Source organism: Quercus robur, chromosome 7 (genome assembly GCF_932294415.1).
Source record: "Quercus robur chromosome 7, dhQueRobu3.1, whole genome shotgun sequence".
NCBI classification, from domain to species: domain Eukaryota; kingdom Viridiplantae; phylum Streptophyta; class Magnoliopsida; order Fagales; family Fagaceae; genus Quercus; species Quercus robur.
Genome location: NC_065540.1, coordinates 49,164,058 through 49,183,512, shown reverse-complemented (window position 1 = coordinate 49,183,512; position 19,455 = coordinate 49,164,058). Strand labels below are relative to the sequence as shown.

General features: G+C 38.0%; 1 protein-coding gene and 1 pseudogene across 1 annotated transcript; both read right to left on the bottom strand.

Moving 5' to 3' along the window:
* Positions 1 to 4,379: 4,379 nt before the first annotated feature.
* On the bottom strand, positions 4,380 to 11,044 carry LOC126691548 (short integuments 2, mitochondrial-like). Its single transcript, XM_050386573.1, has 6 exons — positions 11,024 to 11,044; positions 10,245 to 10,341; positions 9,485 to 9,645; positions 5,364 to 5,505; positions 5,181 to 5,242; positions 4,380 to 4,463 (listed from the first exon to the last, which is right to left on the bottom strand). The coding sequence occupies exons 1-6, from the start codon at positions 11,042 to 11,044 to the stop codon at positions 4,380 to 4,382; spliced, it is 567 nt and encodes a 188-aa protein (XP_050242530.1).
* Positions 4,929 to 19,455, bottom strand: part of LOC126691540 (probable galacturonosyltransferase 4) — a 94,296-nt pseudogene continuing 79,769 nt past the window's right edge.

Sequence of the window (19,455 nt, the reverse complement as noted above, 5' to 3'; positions counted from 1 at the left end):
GCTCGCGAGAAGTTCAGGAGAAGGGTTCCCGCGAAAAGGGCATGTGAGAAGCATATGACTTGAAACTGAAGAGTCATGCCACGCTGTCAATTTTGCGAGTCTTTCATAGGTAAGGTCTTCTCACGAGATACCCGCGAGACTCTCTGCCTGGAGGATTTTTAAGTGTAACTTTCTTACCCTTCACCCATACTATATATACCCTCATTACCCACAAATGTAGAGGAGGCCATTCAGAGAGAAAAACCCTTTTAGAGAGAGAGCTATTCATCCTTAGTGAGAAATCATTCTAGCCTCTTCTCCTTCCCTCTCTCATTGTTATACCTTGAGAGGAGATTTGTACCCAAACACAACCCACACCTATTCAAAGTGTAAAAGAGTGTTTTGGAGCTTGGGAAGCTTTAGGGATTTGCCAAAAGAAGCTGGTGAGACTTGGTGGATGCAATCTGGCATATTACGAGATCCAGAAATCTAGATAAGATACGATTTCGAGAAGCCTTGTTGGAGTAGGAGTTTGGAGGGCTTAGGTACATTGGATAGATTAGGCTTGGAGGGTCTCTTGCTATTCGTGTATCCCAACTTATTGTCTAGTGAATCGATTTACTGATTGGAGGGCGGCAGAGAGGTTTTTCGCCGAGTTCTTCGGTTTCTTCTTCGATAACATATCGACGTGTTATCTTGTATTTGTATCTTTCTTCCCTTACTCTTGTGCTTTACTTTTATTGTTTGTTGTTCATGTTTATGTACTAGAGTAGTTATCGGTTTATTGCGCCTCATATACTTTTGTTCTGCACTTAGATAAGTTAGAGTAAAAGCAATCTAGCCGTAATCTTTTAATTGGGGTCTAAACAAACTCTTGTGTTTTAACACATAATCGAGCTTTCAAAGGAAAATCAAGAGAATCTAAACGTTGCTCAATTCAAAGTTGTATGTCCTTCTGTAATTCGTGAGCATTTCTTTATTGCAATTTGGATTACAAGATGTAAATAACTAAATATTCCAGTTATTTAATTTGCTTGTAAGTGATGTAAATAAATAAGCATTTATATCATTGTAATATGAAGTAAGAGATTTAATAAATAATTAAATATATAGGATGATGTGCATACTCTTGTAACTACATTCTTGCGTATAAAGTCGAGAGATTTATGGATTGGTGCATGCAAGCATTTGTTTTTATATTCATATTTTATGATTCTTCTTAGCACCAAGCACCATGTGTAATAACATGCTTAATTACTAGAAAATCTGGTGTATAATTGACAAAGTGACATTGATGAGAGTGATATTTGTATTTGGAATTAAAAATTTTCATTTCCATAGAAAGCTCCTCCTATCTTAAACAAGTATTATAGATGATATACTAAGATTAAGATGGGGAAAAACAAAGGTGGAAGATTATTGGCCGTTAGTTCTCAGGTTTGGGAATGAGTGCCATTTTTCAAATTCTTCTTATACCAAAGGAGTCATTTGAACACTTGTGCTTTCTCAATGAGTATTGAATTAATCTCCACTAATATCATGTTTGTAGGGACACGATTTTTAACGACCCAAGAATGACGTTGGGCTCGTATGTAAAGGGCCCTAACAATATGATTTGTAGAGAGTGGGCTTGAAAGGCAGGACCTTGGGCACATGTGAGCGGTGTAATCGGGGTTTCTATGGAAGCTCTTATATGGGCGGACTTGGCTTGACTAGCTAAGCCCTCCACTTGTGCGGGTTGTGGGATCTAAGTCCTCGGACAGTGTCCGAGGAGCATTGTATCCTTCCTTTTTCTCCCTTTCCAGGATTTTTCCTCCTCCTGGGAGAGGGGGGGGGGGGGGGGAATCCCCCTTTCTCCTTCGCTTTCCTTTCCTTTTATACTAGTGTTCATTTCCCTTTTTAGTGTCCACGTGTAAGTTTTACTTTCTGGGGTGTAGACCTATCCTGTCAATCCATACCTAGAGTGGTTGGGGGTTGTTGGAAAAGTTAAATGGCATGGTTTGGAGCATGGGCTTGTCAGATACAGGATTCTGTATTACGATGTTGGCAGCTTTCTCCCTTGCCCTGCCCATGTACTGAGTTTGCCCTTTTCTTCAGGCGTTTTGGGAGGTGCTGAGCATAAGATCGTTCTCGGCCATGTCCTCGTGCCCTTCTTGGGCTTTCATTATGCGTCCTCGGCAATAGCTTTCCTCGGCTTAGGCCTTGGGCCCAAGCGTAGAATGGGCTTGGGCCACGAACTATCAGGCCCCACAATGTTCATTAATGAATTTTATGTCACAATTCCCTCAGATGTTGTCCACATGAAATTGAAGAATAGAATTGCAAACCCACAAAAAATATTGAAAACAAGTTTGAGGGGTAACATGCTATGACCAATTATATTAATGAAATTGTCTATGAAATCACATTAAAATTTGGGATCTACCTTCTAAGAACTAGAATTCCACTTCCCAAGTGCCCAGTCAAAAAATGATAACTACACTAGCATTAAATAATAGGGCATTTTAATATTGAAAAATTTTAACTTGAACCCTAACCCTTTTTAATTAGATATATGATAATAGCAAGTATTTTCAAAAAGGAAAATGGGAGTAGCTCAAAATTCAAAAGCCACAAAACTTGAACAAAAGCAACAATTACTTTTCTTGAAAGCTAATTTATGCTTCATATTTAAGGACACTAGGATCGACCATTGCATTTGTTAAAAGCTAGTTTGTGCTTAAAATTTTAGGACAACAGCGCCTTAATACAAATGATCACAACAACTATATCCAAACAGTCTAGTTGAATAATGACTTCAATTGTTTTGAATGATATCTCATAATGATCAATTACGCTCTTCATTATACAAGCACCAATACATTGATCACAGGTTTTGATCTCTCCTGAATTTTAAATTTGTAAATTAGATTCAACTTTGAATTTTTGTTGTTTATTAAAAAAAAAAAATTCATATCAAGACACTTGCTACTCACTAGAATAATTTGTGAGTGTGGGAAATCAAAACCCTATTGTTATACGCTTATTATATCAAGAGATTATAGAAAAGATCATAATTAAAAATAGACAAAATAGTAAATTTAATAAATTAAATGTTTTCTCCCTACTTATCCTCCTAATTTTTTTGGAGGTTTTTAGTTGGCCCGGGTGAAAAACTTCACTACTCCCCTTTTCCATCATCCCTCTTATCCACCACATCAAACAAGGGAGAATTCTCATTTTCCATCCTCCACTTTTTACACCCAACCCAACAGACCATGCAATGAAATTTTCAGAGCTCATTTTGTTGATTTTTTTTTCTTACCTGGAATCCATTAGTCCCACACACGCAGCTGTTGATTCCCAAATCCCAGTCAACAACGCTTATCAATCCAAGAATTTTTTTTTGTAATTAGCGTTAATATGTTATTGAAACTTAACTTGCTGTAAATCTTCCATGACCAGAAAACTGTCCCAGAAATATTTTTTACGATGCTGATAATTTGCCTCCTTTAAGAAGAATGAAAATGTCATCATTCACATGTAATAATTCTACGACAAGACTTATCATGAAGTTCATTTGGTTCTATGTTGTCCCTAAAACAATTTTTCTTATGCCCATAGTTCGTCTCATTTCAAACTTATATTGCGATAAAAAGTCCAAAAATACTTTGCCTATTTGGCTGAATAATTATATGAGAACAATCCTAATTACCTCAATGTAAAGCATATCAGAATTAATTGGCCGAAGATCTTTAAGATTATACTCATATTTTTCCTTAGAATCATATCAAATCCCTTCAAGTCTCCTGTTGTTCAACTGCTTCCAATGAAGGGGTGTCCCCCGAGGATTCAAAACTGCCAGCAAGTATTGCACAAGACCCTTCATGCGCATTAAGAATTGGCAAGCTTTATCAGATAGAATAAGCAGTACTACGTGGCAGTAGTAATTTCAGGTTGACTTGAACTACTCCCCAGTCCTCCCCCACCACCCCAAAACAAAAAACACACACACGAAAATAAAATAAAAATTGATAAATTTCCAAGAAGCCAAGTTGAAAAAAATTTTGCTGCATGGTTGAAAGTCAACAAGGAGGGTTAAAGCCTTGTCCCTAACCAGAACAGCTTGAGGCATAAATTTCTAGGCCGTACCCAACATAATTTATGCTGAATTCGATTGGCTAAGTTGGGCTAAGGCTTCTCTTAATAGTGGCTGGGGAGAGGTGTCACTCATTTTTATCTGTTTACAACAGCAAACTCCAAGCAAGATTTAGCATACCTTAAACTAAAAAAGTATGCATGCATTGTCGTGTGCACATTTGTATGCGCATTCACATGTATACTATATTAATTATATCAAAATATCCTTAGAAACTAAGGAGAAATTATTTGCAAGAGGTTGGTACCAGCAAGAGCTAGCTTCACAGTCCTGTCTCAATGTCAGGGATACTTGGAACCAATACACCCAGAGTGTTTAGGACATATATGCTAGGTTGATGCACAATCTGTAGCTTAACAATTCAATGTCAGCATTTAAACATTCATAGATGTTGAAACAGAAGTATTCAGCAACAAATTAACAACAGTAGAAGGCAAAAGGAATATAGAAGAAAATTAAGATTAAAAAAGAAAAGGAACCAGCCAAATGCTTGATGTTTGGCCTGACACCCAATACATATCTTTGAATAAGGCTTCTGCAACTGACTTAGTTATTACAAGCATTCAATAATCAAACCAGAGACCTAACCCTGATAGTTTATTCCCCTATTCCTATAAACCTTCAGATACTTACTAGCTTAAAAAAAAAAAAATTTGAAAGCAAAAAAATAGATATATAAATTAGTTAGAAAGCTAGCAAAATAGGGGGAACATCAATCAATTAAGCTAAAAATATAATCCAAGTCATAGTAATCCCCTTCACTTTATCTGTGGTCAAATAATATAGCACAAGTAAAAAATAAGTCCATAACTTCCTTGCAATCAGTCTGCGGCTCATATAAGCAAGAACATGAACTAAATGTTAAGTGATAATGGTCAATTAAACAATTCACAACCAAACCTGATCTTCCTAACAACAATATTAATATCAGGGTCCAATCCCATTCTCAGATATTAGTCTTAATTACTGAATGCTAATGATTATGAAAGACATGTGAAGCTAAAATTTGAGTGTCTTTTTACTTTATAAGGTATAAAAACAATAAAACAAAGAATCTCTTGACCTTGTATCCAACAATATCTTGAGTAACACCAGGCAATGGGCTAAGTGTAGCTTCATCTTCTCCTGCACTATGAAAGAAAATTGAACCCGTTATTGTTCAATAATTTAATAACCTTCACCACAGTAACCATTTCAAGACATTGACATCCAACCATGATCCAGCAGAAACATAGTAACAGCTTACCAGGAAAGCAAAATGACACAATTTGATGGATTGCATTGATTAAAGATGACTTGCCAATGTTAGGAACATGAACCACCAAAACAAGTAGAGTAGGTTCCCTTGAAATCACTTCCTTCAGCTTCAACTCCACAAGCTCCAGTAGCTTTTGGTACATGAAACATGATAAAACACCATCATCACCACACACATTTCAATAAATCAGAGAGAGTACAAGCTGACAAGGGCACTGACTGACACTCACATGGACAAGATGGGACTGTCATCCACTATCTAAGAAGCATTGACAAGGGCACCCCCACAAAAGTTGGAGCTTTGTGCACTAGGTACAACCTTTATAAATTATTGTCATTCACTCTTTCAGCAATTCTTCTTCTTTTTTTTTTTTTTTTTTTCTCAGTATTAACAAAAGAACATTACTGTCAAAAATAACAAAAAAGCTTCACATCCTTCTTAAAAGCCATCTACTAAAGCTAGAAACCAGATTATTTTTTCTGAACTTACTGATCATCTATTTCAAATTAAGCCTGCCATATCTAAAATCATAGTTCATTGACTCTGTCAGTCTGTCTAGCATTTGCCCAAATTTCAAGATTTACATTCTCCTTCATTGTCCCTGTTCATAAAAAAACCCCTTCATTCAGTGAGCACAACAGAAAAACTTCATTATGTCCTACATCAATGTCAGTGAAATACGTTATCAAAACATAAGCTCACTGCAACACATTCATGACCAAAAATATGTTATCAAAACTAAATCTTCATTCATGACAAGAAAACTAAATTTCCCAAAAAAAATTTCTGATCTGATAATTTGCCATCCATTCGTAAGAACGAAAATGGTGTCAAACCCATGTAATATCTCAACAACAAGGCTTATGATGAAGTTTATTTGGTTCTATGTTGTCCCTAGAACAATTTTTCTTATGCCCGTAGTTAAGTTTGTCTACTTTAAAACTCTTCATGTGACAAAAAGTTTTAAAATACTTTGGGTCATCCTGCATAAAATGATTAAATGAGAACAATCCTATATTACTCAATGTAAAGTATATCAGAATCATTTGGTAGCTTCCTCATTTTTGGCCGAAAATCTTTTAGATTATACTCATGTTTTTCCTTAGAATCATATTGAATCCCTTCCAGTCTCCTACTGTTCAAGTGCTTCCAATGAAGGGGAGTCCCTTGAGTATTTAAAACTGCTGGCCAGCACTGTGCAATTCGCTCCTCACCTACCCCTAAATCTTTCACAGACCCTTCGTGTGCATTTAAGAATTTGGTAAGCTTTAGCAGATTGAAAAGGCAATACAATTTGACAAAAGTAATGTCATGTTGATTGAACAATTCCCGCCCACCCCCAAAAAAACCACATATACAGAAAATTTAAAGAAAAAAGACTGATAAAATTCCAAGACACCAAGTATAATATTTTAGAAGCTGCAACTTGGGCAACCTGTGTTGGTTGGAGGTCAACAGAGGGTTTAAGTCTCATCCTTAGTCGACAAAGCTTGAGGCATAAAACATTTCACACTTAGTCCTCAAAGAAACTCACCAACACAAAGCATCTTTTAGCTTTGTAGTACAATTTCAGTAAATTCAAGACATCAACACAATACAGGAAGGGGGGAAAAAAGTAAGAAAAGACCAGCATATACAACACACTCCCAACAAACCCCCCCCCCCCCCCCAAAAAAAAAAAAAAAGGGGAAAAAGATAACTTAGAAGTTACAACTCAGGACACAACATTTGCATTAGGGACATTAGACATCATCAAGGATGAAAGGACCAAGTTTGCCTGCCCTAAATCAAGTCAAAAACATTTTTGATACCATCAAACAAGCTTCTAAGGCCTTATGAGTTATCTTAAATGCCTTCTGTAGTCCTTCAAACTACTGTTCTATAGGACCCTCCAAGTCACTCTCACCTCTACATTACGGATGAATTCTGAGAGTCAGATACAAACCAAATTGGACTTTCGTGACAAGATCCTGAAAGGGAAAAAGTAAAGAACTAAAAATTCAGAAATGACATAAAATAAAACAAGATATTCAAAGCAAGGGTGCGTTTCGAGACTCGGGTGTGGGTGCGGGACTCGGCAATTTTTGAAAAAAGTGGGTGCGGGTGCGGCGGGACTCAGCGATTAAAAAATTATTAAAAATATTTTTATTTATATATTTTATATATTGCTAAGCATGTTTTTTTATATAATAATAATAGAAAACTCATATAATAATAATAATGTACTGTACAAAAAAAAGCCTCTCTGACCAAAGTGGCTCACGTACCAAAGGCTAGTGGTTCAGTGGCTCAATGTACAAAAAAAAAAAAAAAAAAATGGGGGGGAGATGTGGCTCACATGAGAGGCACAAAAAAAAACAAAATAAAGCCTCTCTGAAATCCTTTTCAAAAAAAAAAAAAAAAAACAAAACAAAACTTATAAAAAAAAAGAAATAGAACAGAAGTTACAGAACGGCAACGACACAACGCTGGAAGAAGAAGAAGAAGAAGAAGAAGAAGAAGAAAGGAGTTAAGCTGGTGAAGATGGCGACAGCGGCATATCAAATCCACCGGTTTCGGCGGTTTTGACTTGAACCGGCCATTTCGGTGGTTTCGCCCGATACGGCCAACACGGCCCGAGTTGGCGCGAATCGGCCCGAGTCCGAGCGCGTCGGCGCGAGTTGGGGGAAAAAAAAAAACACGTGGCAGACGCGGCCCGACACGTGGTCAGCGGCGTCCCTCATGTGTCGCTGCGTCAGACGCGGATGCGGCTCCTCTGGCGCTGCGTCTGTGCATCCAAATCAAAGGTCACATGGAGATCTGTCTAAGCTACAACAATAAGAACTACAAATGACATTTAACGTGCAAAAGAGCTAGACTTTATATATCTTAACATAACCATTTAAAAGCATTTCATAAAAGCTTTAGGTGTACAAGCATAAGCCTATTAGCAATCAAAACGAAATTTTATTCTTGATAAGTATTTAAGAGTTTAAATTGAAAGATTAATTGGATTTTTCAACTTCATATTTCATGCATTGAGTCATCATTGATCAATCCTCATTCCAATTTGTTTTTTAATCACCATTACCAAAAGATTGGGCACCTACCTTCTACAAAAATTATAGAAAAAGGTGGTCATTTAGATGGATTCTATAGGATAAAAATACTCTCATAAGATCTTACTCACAAACATCTGTCAGTTCTCCTGTCTTTATTCTTTTTCAAACCATTTCATTGAAATCAAAATATCCACATCAAGCAACACAACCTTACTTATTGATACTACCAAATGTTCGAATTTACACTTCCTCCATATATGTATTGTTTATAGGGTTACTTGTGAGTTTTCTCCATTTACTTCTTCTAAATCAATTACTATCTTTTTGCTTACCTTGGCATCATCTCAACCACCCTGAACATGCTTTTCTTGTTTGCTCATTTCTCTCTACCATAAATTATTTCATTCACTAGTATTAACAAAAGAACATCACTGTCACAGAAAAACAAAAAAGTTTCTTATCCTTCTTAAAAACCATCAACTGAAGCTAAAAACCAGATTATTTTCTCTGAACTAAGTGATAATCGGTTTCCAATTAAGCATGTTATATCTAAAGTCATAGTTCATTGACCAGTCTAGCATTTGCAAACATTTCTAAATTTACATGCTCCTTTTTTTTGGTTGCCTGGCCATAAAAAAACCTCTTCATACACAAAAGCACAACAAAATAACTTTATGATGTCCTACATGAATGTCCATAACCAGTAAGTAAAATATGTTATTAAAACTTAGGCTCACTGCATATCATTCATGGCCAGAAAATATGATATAAAAACTTAATCTTCATTCATGGCAAGAAAACTCTTTTCTTTTTTACTAACTATCCTAAAAAAAGTTTTCTGATCTGATCATTTGCCATCCATTTGGAAGAATGAAAATGGTGTCATACCCTTATAATTATTCTATGACCAAACTTATCATAAAGTTCATTCGGTTCTATGTCATTTCTAGATCAATATTTCCTATGCCCATAGTTTGTCTCATTTCAGATTTGTGATGTGACAAAAAATTTTAAGATACTTTGGGTCATCCTGCACAAAATGATTTAATGAGAACGATCCCAGATTACCTCAATGCAAAGCATATCAGAATCATTTGGCAGCTTCCTTCTCTTTGGCTGAAGATCTTTAAGATCATACTCATGTTTTTCCTTAGAATCATATTGAATCCCTTCCAGTCTCTTGTTGTTCAAGTGCTTCCAATGAAGGGGAGTCCCTTGAGTATTTAAACCTGCCAGCAAGTATTGTGCAATTCACTCCTCACCTACCACTGAATCTTTTACAGACCCTTCATGTGCATTTAAGAATGTGGTATGCTTTATCAGATAGAATAAGAAGTACAATGTGACAAAAGAAATTTCATGTTGACTTGAACAACTCCCCCCAAGCCCTAAAAAAACCACATAAACACAAAAATAAAAGAAAAAAGACTTGTAAATTCCAAGACACCAAGTAAAATATTTTTGAAGCTGCAGCCTGGGCAACCTGCATTGCTTGGAGGTCAATAAGAGGGTTTAAGTCTCATCCCTAACCGACACATCTTGAGGCATAAAACTTTTAGGCCATACCCAACATAACTGAAGCTGAATCCAGTTGGGTTTGTTGCAACCAAATCAGCTCAGGTTGAGTGGTCTATGGCTTCTCTTAATAGTGAATGGAGAGTCACTTATTTTTGTCTATTTACAAAAGTGATCTTTCAAGCAAGATTAGCACATCTAAAACTAAAAAGCCATGCAGGTAGCTGTGTGCATATGTGTGTGCACATTCACATGTGTACTGTAAGAAATCTCATAAGAAACTAAAGAGAAATTATTTGTAAGAGGATGATACCTGCAAGAACCAGCTTCAGTTCTGTCTCTATGTCAGGGATACTTGGAACCAATACACCTGGAATGTCTAGGACATATATGCTAGGCTGATGTGCAATCTGCAGATTCACAATTCAACGTCAGCATTTAAACATACATTGATGTTGAAATAGAAGTTTTCAGCAGCAGATCAACATCAGAAGGAGAAAGGAAACAGTAGATAGAACAAACAAATTAAGATTTTAAAAAGAAATGGAATGAGGCAAATGCTTGATGATTTGGGCTGACCTTCAAAACATGTCTGAGTTATTTCTTAGAAACTTTTGATATTTAAACCAGATACATAAGCCTGATAGTATATTCCCCTATTCATATAAACCCACAGACACTTGCCAGCCTAAAATGAAAATCAAAAGTAAAAAAAAGAAAAAGGATAAATAAATTAGAAAGACAGTGAGCAAAATAGGGGTTGAATGAATCAATATTAATAAAGCGAGAAATATAACACAACTCATTGTAACCCCTTCACTTTATCTGTGGTAAAATAATACATCACAAGTTAGAAATAACTTCCTTGCCATCAGTTTGCTTCTCATAAAAGCAACAACAACAACTATACGTTAAGTGATAATGGCCAATCAAACAATTCACAACCAAACCTAAAATATCGGGGTCCAATCTCAAATACCAAGTCCTAATAACTGAATGCTAACAAGTATGAAAAATAACATGAAGCTAGAAATTCAGTTTCCTTTTCAATTTTCAAGGTATATAAAACCACAAGATGCAGAATCTCCTGACCTTGTACCCAGCAATTAACATCTTGAGTAACACTGGGTAATGGGCCGACTGTATCTCGCTTCATCTTCTCCTGCACTATGAGAGATAACTACAGCTGTCATTGTTCAATAATTTAATAACCTTCACTACAGTTCCATTTAAAGACACTAATTGACACTGACACTAACATTGAAACAGACAAGAAAACACCATAATTCTTGAAAAATTAGGACACGATTGACACAACAAATAATTAATTAAATGAATATTTTTAGAATTTAAAATAAAAATGCTAAAATTTAATTTAGTCGTTTGACTTTTAGTTATATTGTCTAATTAGTCGTTACTAGCATTCAATTTTTGTCAATTGAGTACCTTACTTTGTCAAAAATGAGTCAATCCAGTCCTTCTGTCCAAATCTTTTGTACTGACTCGTTTTTACAAAGGGACCGACTAAATTGAATTTTAAACATATTTTTCCTCTCAACAAAAAAAAAAAAAAAAACAAAAAGGACATGCGTACAGAGTGAGTGAGTTTCCGACACGGACACTTGTCGGACACGTTTGGAAGGTGTGGGTGTTTCTTAGCTAGTCAGAATAGTATTGACTAACTTACCTTGTGAACAGAACAGAGGTGTTGCTATGGGCATTAATAGCGATGCAGTCTTGTTTGTTAGTACTCTCTTCTCTTTGCCTCTCCCAATGCCATCTTTTATCACTCGCAAATTCTTATCACACAACTACAGTTCAGGGCTTGGCCGCTTTGGGGGAATATTGATCACAATTCAGTCACCACAAATTGATAGTGGGACACGGAAGGGTTTAAGGGTCCGTTTGGATACAGCTTATTGTTGCTGAAACTGAAAACTGAAAACTGAAAACTGAAAACACTGTAGCAAAATAATTTTTAAATGTGTAAATAGTACCGTGGGACCTATTTTTAATATTTTTTAATGCGTAAACAGTGTTGCTACAGTACATAAACAGTACTGCTACAGTGCAAAACAGTAACTTTTGTCCCCTAAAGTCAACAAAAGCGGGCAGAAGGAAAAAAAAAAAAAAAAAAAAAAAAAAAAAAAAAAACAAAGAAAACGCAGCACCAAACGTGGACGCAGGAAAACGGGCAAGCCAAACGCTCACTAAAGCTAGCATAATTTTAAAAGCTGGGAAAAAGAAGTGAAAACCGGGGCTGTCCATGGGTTTAATTGGGTCGGGTTGGAATTAAAAAATAATAATTACATAAAACAAATACTAAATTGCAAATTATATCCCTCAAATTTTGATTTTATTTTTTAAAATTTTCAAAATTTCAATATGAACCCCAAATGTTACGTATCATTATGATTTGCTCCTTAACTGTCTGTTAAGTGTCAAATGGGTAGCCAACCACACCCTCTATATTTTGAATTTATTTTGATTCTGCATCTTATATGTTTGAAATTGTTTTGATTAATTTAGTGCTTAACGGATAGGTAAGCACAATACATTGGTAGAAGTGGGTAAATCCATACGATACAAAGCATTAAGAGAGTAGATCAAATTTTGAAATTGATCCAAATTATCCAGAGCCAATTTAGATTTAGACTAAGCAAACTAAAGTAAAAACCCAATTTGACTTCTTTGCATTGAGAAATATTCACTTATGATAATTCTAAAAATTAACTTAATTTAACCCATAGAGATTGAGTTGAGTTGTCTTAAGAGATTCTTGGAGTGCGTAAATGATTATGGTTTGTGTGGTGAAAATTACTATAGAAAGATTCCAAAGGTTCTCGAACTACTGTAGTAGAAAGGTAAGTGGGTCGTTTGTAGAAGTTGAGTAAAGGGTTTAGACTTCAAAGTTTTTTTGAGTCTTAACTATCTGTAGCTATTCTTTTATATTAAATTTTATGGGTTTGTTTGTGTCATTGGAGTGGTATTTACTTTTAAGAGGGTTTTCATTAGTTTTTTACTTCGTTACTAAGTTTTGTGTTACACTTTATTGTTTTTATATTTTCTAATTTGTTATAACGCTAAATTGTGATGAAATATGATTATATTGTTATCACTTAACTAAGGTAATTCGATAATTAATTAATAATAATTTTATTTCATATTTATCAAAACACTATCTTTTGTTTGTAGTCCAACTGACTATTGAGTGAGGTTTTATTAGTTTTTTTTTTTTTTAGAGATTTTTAAAATTCTAATTGTTAATTATATTGCTCTTGTTCCTAAAAAGGTTGCTGCTCCAGATTTGGAGGGTTCTACACATCCTTTAAAAATAAATAAATAAATAAGCTCTTCAAATGTGACTCAACCCGATTTAAACATCCCAAGTAACCTGTCCATGGATTAAAATACCAATAAAGCTAGGCCACATTTTTGCACCCCGAAAGACAGCCCACATTTTCCTCAAAAACAAAACGAAGCCCTATGTGAAGGCCTACAAAACCCAGCCCACAACGAAAAAGCCTTTTTTTAAAACCCCCACCACACAAACTCACTCTCACTCTCGCTCTCACCGTCTCATACTTACAAGACAAAGAGACTGAAAAGACCGGTCTGGACCGAAATAGACCGAAATGGACCGAACGGTCTATCACTCACAGACACACTTCTGTCTCTCTCACTCACAGTCAGTCAGTCACAGCAAGAAGAGAGAGAGAGAGAGAGAGAGAGAGAGAAGAGCAAGAAGTGCAAAATTTCTTGTTCCCTATATTACATGCATTTTATATTTTATATATATATATATATATATATATATGTAATTTGATTATCTGTCACATAGCCATTGTTAAAAATGGCTACACATCCCCTTCCTTTTATGTCCTTATTAATTAGTCTATATGCCATGCCGTGTATAGGCTGTCAATCCTCATTCCTTCGTTATTTAAAGAAATCTAGTTGGTTCATTTTTTGTGCAGATTCATTTTTTTTTTTTGCACATGTTTATTATATCTCAGGTTAAGCGTCACATATTTTGCATAATATGCTCCTCGTGTTCATTTACTTGTATGTAGATAACCAACTAAAGGCTTCCAAAGCAATGCAAGATATCAGGTGAGTTTTGGTGGGCCTTTCTTCAATGTTGTTCTTTTGAAGTTATCATTGCATATATACCTTCTGCATAAGACACTCATGATAATTCATTTTACATTGCTTATAATGACTATAAAATTTGTTGCCACAACAATATTATAAATTTATGTCCTATTAATTTACTTATCAAATAAGCGAAAATGTCATAACCTGTTAATGGAACATCTGACTGAAGTTCTTGTTTGTGCTACTCAGTCTCATTATCAGTTTGCGTCTCATACTGATGATGCCGTAATATCACCAGTGAGCAGCAGGAATCCACGCTCGCTCCAGTTAACAACCTGCAAGAAGAAAGAAGTGATATCGCCGTGAGCACCGGTGTAGTGTCGACCAAATACCCTCCGACGGTCAAGTTAGAATTGTTCTCAACTCTAGAGTGCTAGAGAGGGTAAATTATGCGTACCTTGATTCGCGAGAGTATTGTAGCTTTTATAGTAGAAGAAAGTCGGCTTCTCTTCCTTGGACTAGAAGTCTTTTCCTTATAGGAATCCCCTTGAGTAATCCCAAACGTGATGGACAAGACATTTCCTTGTGGAGGGGATTAACGCGCGTATCTTCCGGAATGTTCCTTGCGCTAGGTTTCTAGTTTCCTTGGAGACCACATGTGCGCACCATGAGTATGGAACCGCTCTAGGCCACTGGGCTCTACCGTCGCCGGCCCATGGGCCCGGATCCGTCAGGCCCAATGTCGTGAAAGTCCATTGCGCTAAATTTTGCCCCTTCAGTTGCCCCCTTCACCCTATGGGTCTGTCAAATCTTATATGGACGAACCCTTAGGGTGACGGTTTGATATTGTTTGGATTTCACGGTCAAAGAAAATTTTAGGACGGTGCCACATGATTACTAAGGTTGACGGTTTTCTAGGAGAAGACGAACTGCGATTATATTTATAGCAGATAACCGAGCATTTATGAGCATGCCACGTGTCGCATTTTGATTGGATTTTCTATCGGATCGAAGCGTCGCTTCGTCTTCCGTGCACTCCAGGTATATATATAACACCTCTCAATCCTCATTTCTTCATTTCACAGCCAAAACACATTGTCAGAGCGCAACCGTCATCTTTGTTAGAATAGTCCGTCGCCCATACAAAAACTGTCGATCATACAACCGTCAACTTCCAGTTACTTCAAAGAACGGTGAGTATTGTTATTCTTAGGTGCAAGTTTTTGTATTTGGCAGTTATATTTAGATAGACCTATACAACCGTCAATACTCTTAGACCCGTCAGTCTTAGGTTTTGCCGTCATTGTAGGAAATGTCTAGTGTTTCAAGTAACCAGTCAATGGTTCGTGATGGGACGGAATACGAGGAAGTATACCCGTCTGGTCATAAAGACCAAGAGAGTCCTGGCGAAGAGAGGAGTCCGTCCGCCTCTTCCTCGTCCTCAATAAATGAGGATATGGAGATGGTCGAAGTAGAAGAATCGTCTGATGACGGCAAGGATCTACCATCGGAACCCGTCGTCTATGCTGATGGACTTAGGAAGTTCATCATGCTACCAGAGTGGACGGTGCACAAATTTACTTCCGTCATTAAGGAGAAACACTTCAACACATTTAGGGTCAACTTTCAGATTCCTGACTACATTCCAATCCGTCTGCCCTACGTATTAGAGAAATGCTATTACGACGGGGTGGAAGGTGTCGGAGTGTATGAACAGATGCTGAAGGCGGGGCTTAGATTTCCTCGCATAGAGAGCTTTTAAAGTATCTGGGTCTGTTCGTCAACCAGATATCCCCAAATGCCTGGAGGGTCTTCATTGCCATGGAGATACTCTATAGTGCAATGACTGACGATGCACGGAGGCTGACGGTGCGTGAATTCCTTCATTGCTACCGTCCAGACGAGATTGATAAGTCAAGGGGAATTTACAGTTTTGCCAGTAGGAGCCCGTTGCTGAAGGTCATTTTTGAAACTCCAGACTCAAATAGAGACTGGAAGAGTTGTTATTTCTTCATAGAGGGTGATGGATGGATGAGCCATCCGGGGGAGACGGAATTTATGCCCGTCGACACAACTTGGGGGGTTTTACATTCATCTCGTATGAATCCGTCACATTTTGCTTAATATATTATATTCGTCAGCTTTGGCTGTTTTCTTTAACCGTCTACTTCACCTGCAGGTAGACGGCGTCCTCAAGTCAGCGTTGAAGAGTTTGGCTTCCTAGAAAGAATTTTCCAGAAGACGAAGCCAGAAGAACGGACTTGGGCAAAGTTGGTGAATCCGAAAACAATCCATTGGTATTGTGACGGTCCCGAACCTACCCGTGAAGCCATTAGATACGACGAAAGAGTCCACAGATGTAAGTCCGTCAATTTTTATTTTTCGTAAGTAGTTTTTAATTTATGTAGATAGCTTCATCCGTCCTGTATTACAGAAATGGACGATGCAAAGAGGAGGGCACTGATAAAATCACAGGCCGTTAAACAAAAGGAGACGGGCGAGATTGTGGTTCCCAAGGGGTCGGTGTTGTCGGCGAAGAGGAAGCAGCCGTCCAAGTCTGACCGTCCACATAAGCAGTAGAAGGTTCCTCTGGAACCCGTTGTAGGCTTGATGGTTGAGGGAGCGAAGACCGTCACCCCAGCAAAACATGGGTTCGGCAAGGGCTTAATGAAGGCCCCGTCCACCAACCAGGAGAAACCTCCTCCTCTTCTCCATGATGACTCAAAAAATTTGCCTTGGAGAAACTTTCGTCAATAATTTCCACGGAGGATTACGAGAACCTGGGCAATCATTCGACGGAGGCAATGGGGGAGACGGGTCTGTTTGCTGTTGCACAGGTAACTTTTATCCGTCAATTTGTGTCCGTCAACTTTTCTTAGCCTTCTGTTTAACACCCTTTTAACTTGTTTATTTCAGTCCTTGGTTATGATGAAGGGCCTAATGGACCAGTGCCTAAACCGTGAGGCGACTCTGGAACGTGTACGGGCAAAAGCAGAGCAGACGGAGGATGAACTCGGTCAACTTCATAAGTGGAAGTCCACAATGGAGAAGAAGTTCGACCTGTCAGAGAAGACGAGGAAAGAGCTTGAGCAGAGGACGAAGGAAGCTGGGAAGGCCTTGGAAGCCAAAGACGGGGAAATAAAGACTTGAAGGAAAAGCTCCGTCAAGCCAAGGAGGATGCTGTCTGTGAATACCGAGACTCCGAGGCTTTGTTGAGAGAGCTGGGGGGATCGTTCCTTCAAGGTTTCGACGATGCACTTCGTCAGCTTAAAAAAGCCTACCCTGACTTGGATGTATCAATGATAAATGTACGTCTGCTCTGCCCGTCGCTTCAGAGAATACGGACGACCTATTTGGTGATGATGCGGTTCAGGGTGACGGAGAATCACTCCCGTCGAAGGATGCCCAAGTTGCTGACCCAAAAAAGTAGATTGATATTACTTGTCTTTTTTTTTTTTTTAATTTATTTTGAGAACAATCCATCCCCTTTTTCTTTTTTGTATTAAACAGTTGCCCCCTAGGCTTTTTATCTGTTTATTAATGCTATACTTTATTTTTATGCTTTCTATTACTGTTTGGAACTTTCTTAAAAATCCGTCCTCCTCATGAAGGAGAGATTAAGAAAATACTCGTCTATTCGAGTGTATTTCTAGCCAACGTTCAATCCGTCCATAGTGTGGAGTTCTATTATTATTATTTTTTTTTATTTTTTTTATTTTATTTTTTTTTTTTAGTGTTGATTGATCTGTCCATTTGGATGATCCGTCTTCCTTGAGGACAGGTATGACATCCTCTGGGTGGTCCGTCAACTTTCCACAATCTTGGTAATCCGTCCACTTTGTATGAGATAATTACGTACTTCGTACGATCTGTCCACTTTTGGACTTGTAATTTAGTTCACCGTTTTGGTGATCCGTCCACTTTGTGGACATGTAAATTAGTTCACCATTTTGGTGATCCGTCCACTTTGTGGATAGTTTTTTCATCACCTTAGTGATCCGTCCACTTTGTGGGCTTGTAATTTCATCGTTTTGGTGACCCGTCCACTTTGTGGACAGTTTTTTTCATCACCTTAGTGATCCGTCCACTTTGTGGATAGTTTTCATCACCTTAGTGATCCGTCCACTTTGTGGGTTTGTAATTTCACCATTTTGGTGACCCGTCCACTTTGTGGACTTTTTTCATCACCTTAGTGATCCATCCACTTTGTGAACAGTTTTCATCACCTTAGTGATCTGTCCACTTTGTGGGTTTTGTAATTTCACCATTTTGGTGATCCGTCCACTTTGTGGACAGTTTTTTTTCATCACCGTAGTGATCCGTCCACTTTGTGGACTTTGTTGCCTGTATATATACATTCATAATAAACATCCATGTGAAAAATCAAAGTTGTGTCTGAATATTCTTCTTTAAAGAAAATGCGTTTGTAGAAAAAGTACCTGCCCCCTTGGGCTTAAAAAGGCACAAAAAGATTGTAGTAGAAGTGAAAAGGAAAGACTAGTAAATTGTAGCTAAAAGATTAGAAATAAAATAAACTTAGAAATCGCCGGTTCCCCATATTTTTTCCTCTACTGGTAGTATTTCCGAAGATGCTCCGTGTTCTAAGGGTGCTGCAGCTTTTGTCCGTCCATCGTCTCGAGGTGGTAGGTTCCCTTCCTTTGCCATGACGCGATCCTGTAGGGTCTTTCCCAGTTGGGGTCGAGTTTTCCTTGTGAAGGATCTCTAGCGGCACCCATTACTTTTCGTAGTACGAGGTCCCCGACTTGGAAGTCCCTGTGCCTCACTTTGTTGTTGTAGTGTTTCGCCATGAGATCCTGATAGCGCGCCAACCTCTGTTCTGCTGTCGCCCTGACTTCGTCCAGTAGATCAAGCTAGAGGCGCAAACCCTCTTTGTTCATATTCTTGTCATAGCTCTCCACTCGGTAACTCGTGAGCCCCACTTCTGCGGGAATGACAGCTTCGGTTCCATATGCGAGTCGGAATGGTGTTTCTCCAGTAGGTGTTCTTGTTGTGGTCCGGTATGCCCATAGGACGCTAGGTAGTTCGTCTGGCCCAATACCCTTTGCCCCCTCAAGACGGGTCTTGATTATTTTGAGCAGGGACCTGTTCGTGACCTCAACTTGTCCGTTTGCCTGTGGGTGTGCGGGTGACGAGTAGTGATTCTTGATCCCTAGCTCTGCGCAGAAGTCTCTGAACATGCTGTTGTCGAATTGCTTACAGTTGTCAGAGGCCAGTACCCTGGGTATCCCGTACCTGCATATGATATTTCTCCAGACAAAACTTCGGATGTTTTTCTCTGTGATGGTGGCTAAAGCTTCTGCCTCGACCCATTTAGTGAAGTAGTCTATGCCGACAACCAAGAATTTCAGTTGTCGGATAGCCGTCGGAAATGGGCCCATAATATCAAGTCCCCATTGTGCGAACGG

Coding starts and splice junctions, on each gene's coding strand:
- LOC126691548 (XM_050386573.1), bottom strand. CDS start 11,044: ATGTTAATTGCTGGGTACAAG. Junction 9,646..10,244: donor ACTGAAGCTGGTTCTTGCAG/GTATCATCCTCT, acceptor ACTTGCTGGCAG/GTTTAAATACTCAAGGGACT. Junction 5,243..5,363: donor TGTGTCATTTTGCTTTCCTG/GTAAGCTGTTAC, acceptor TTCATAGTGCAG/GAGAAGATGAAGCTACACTT.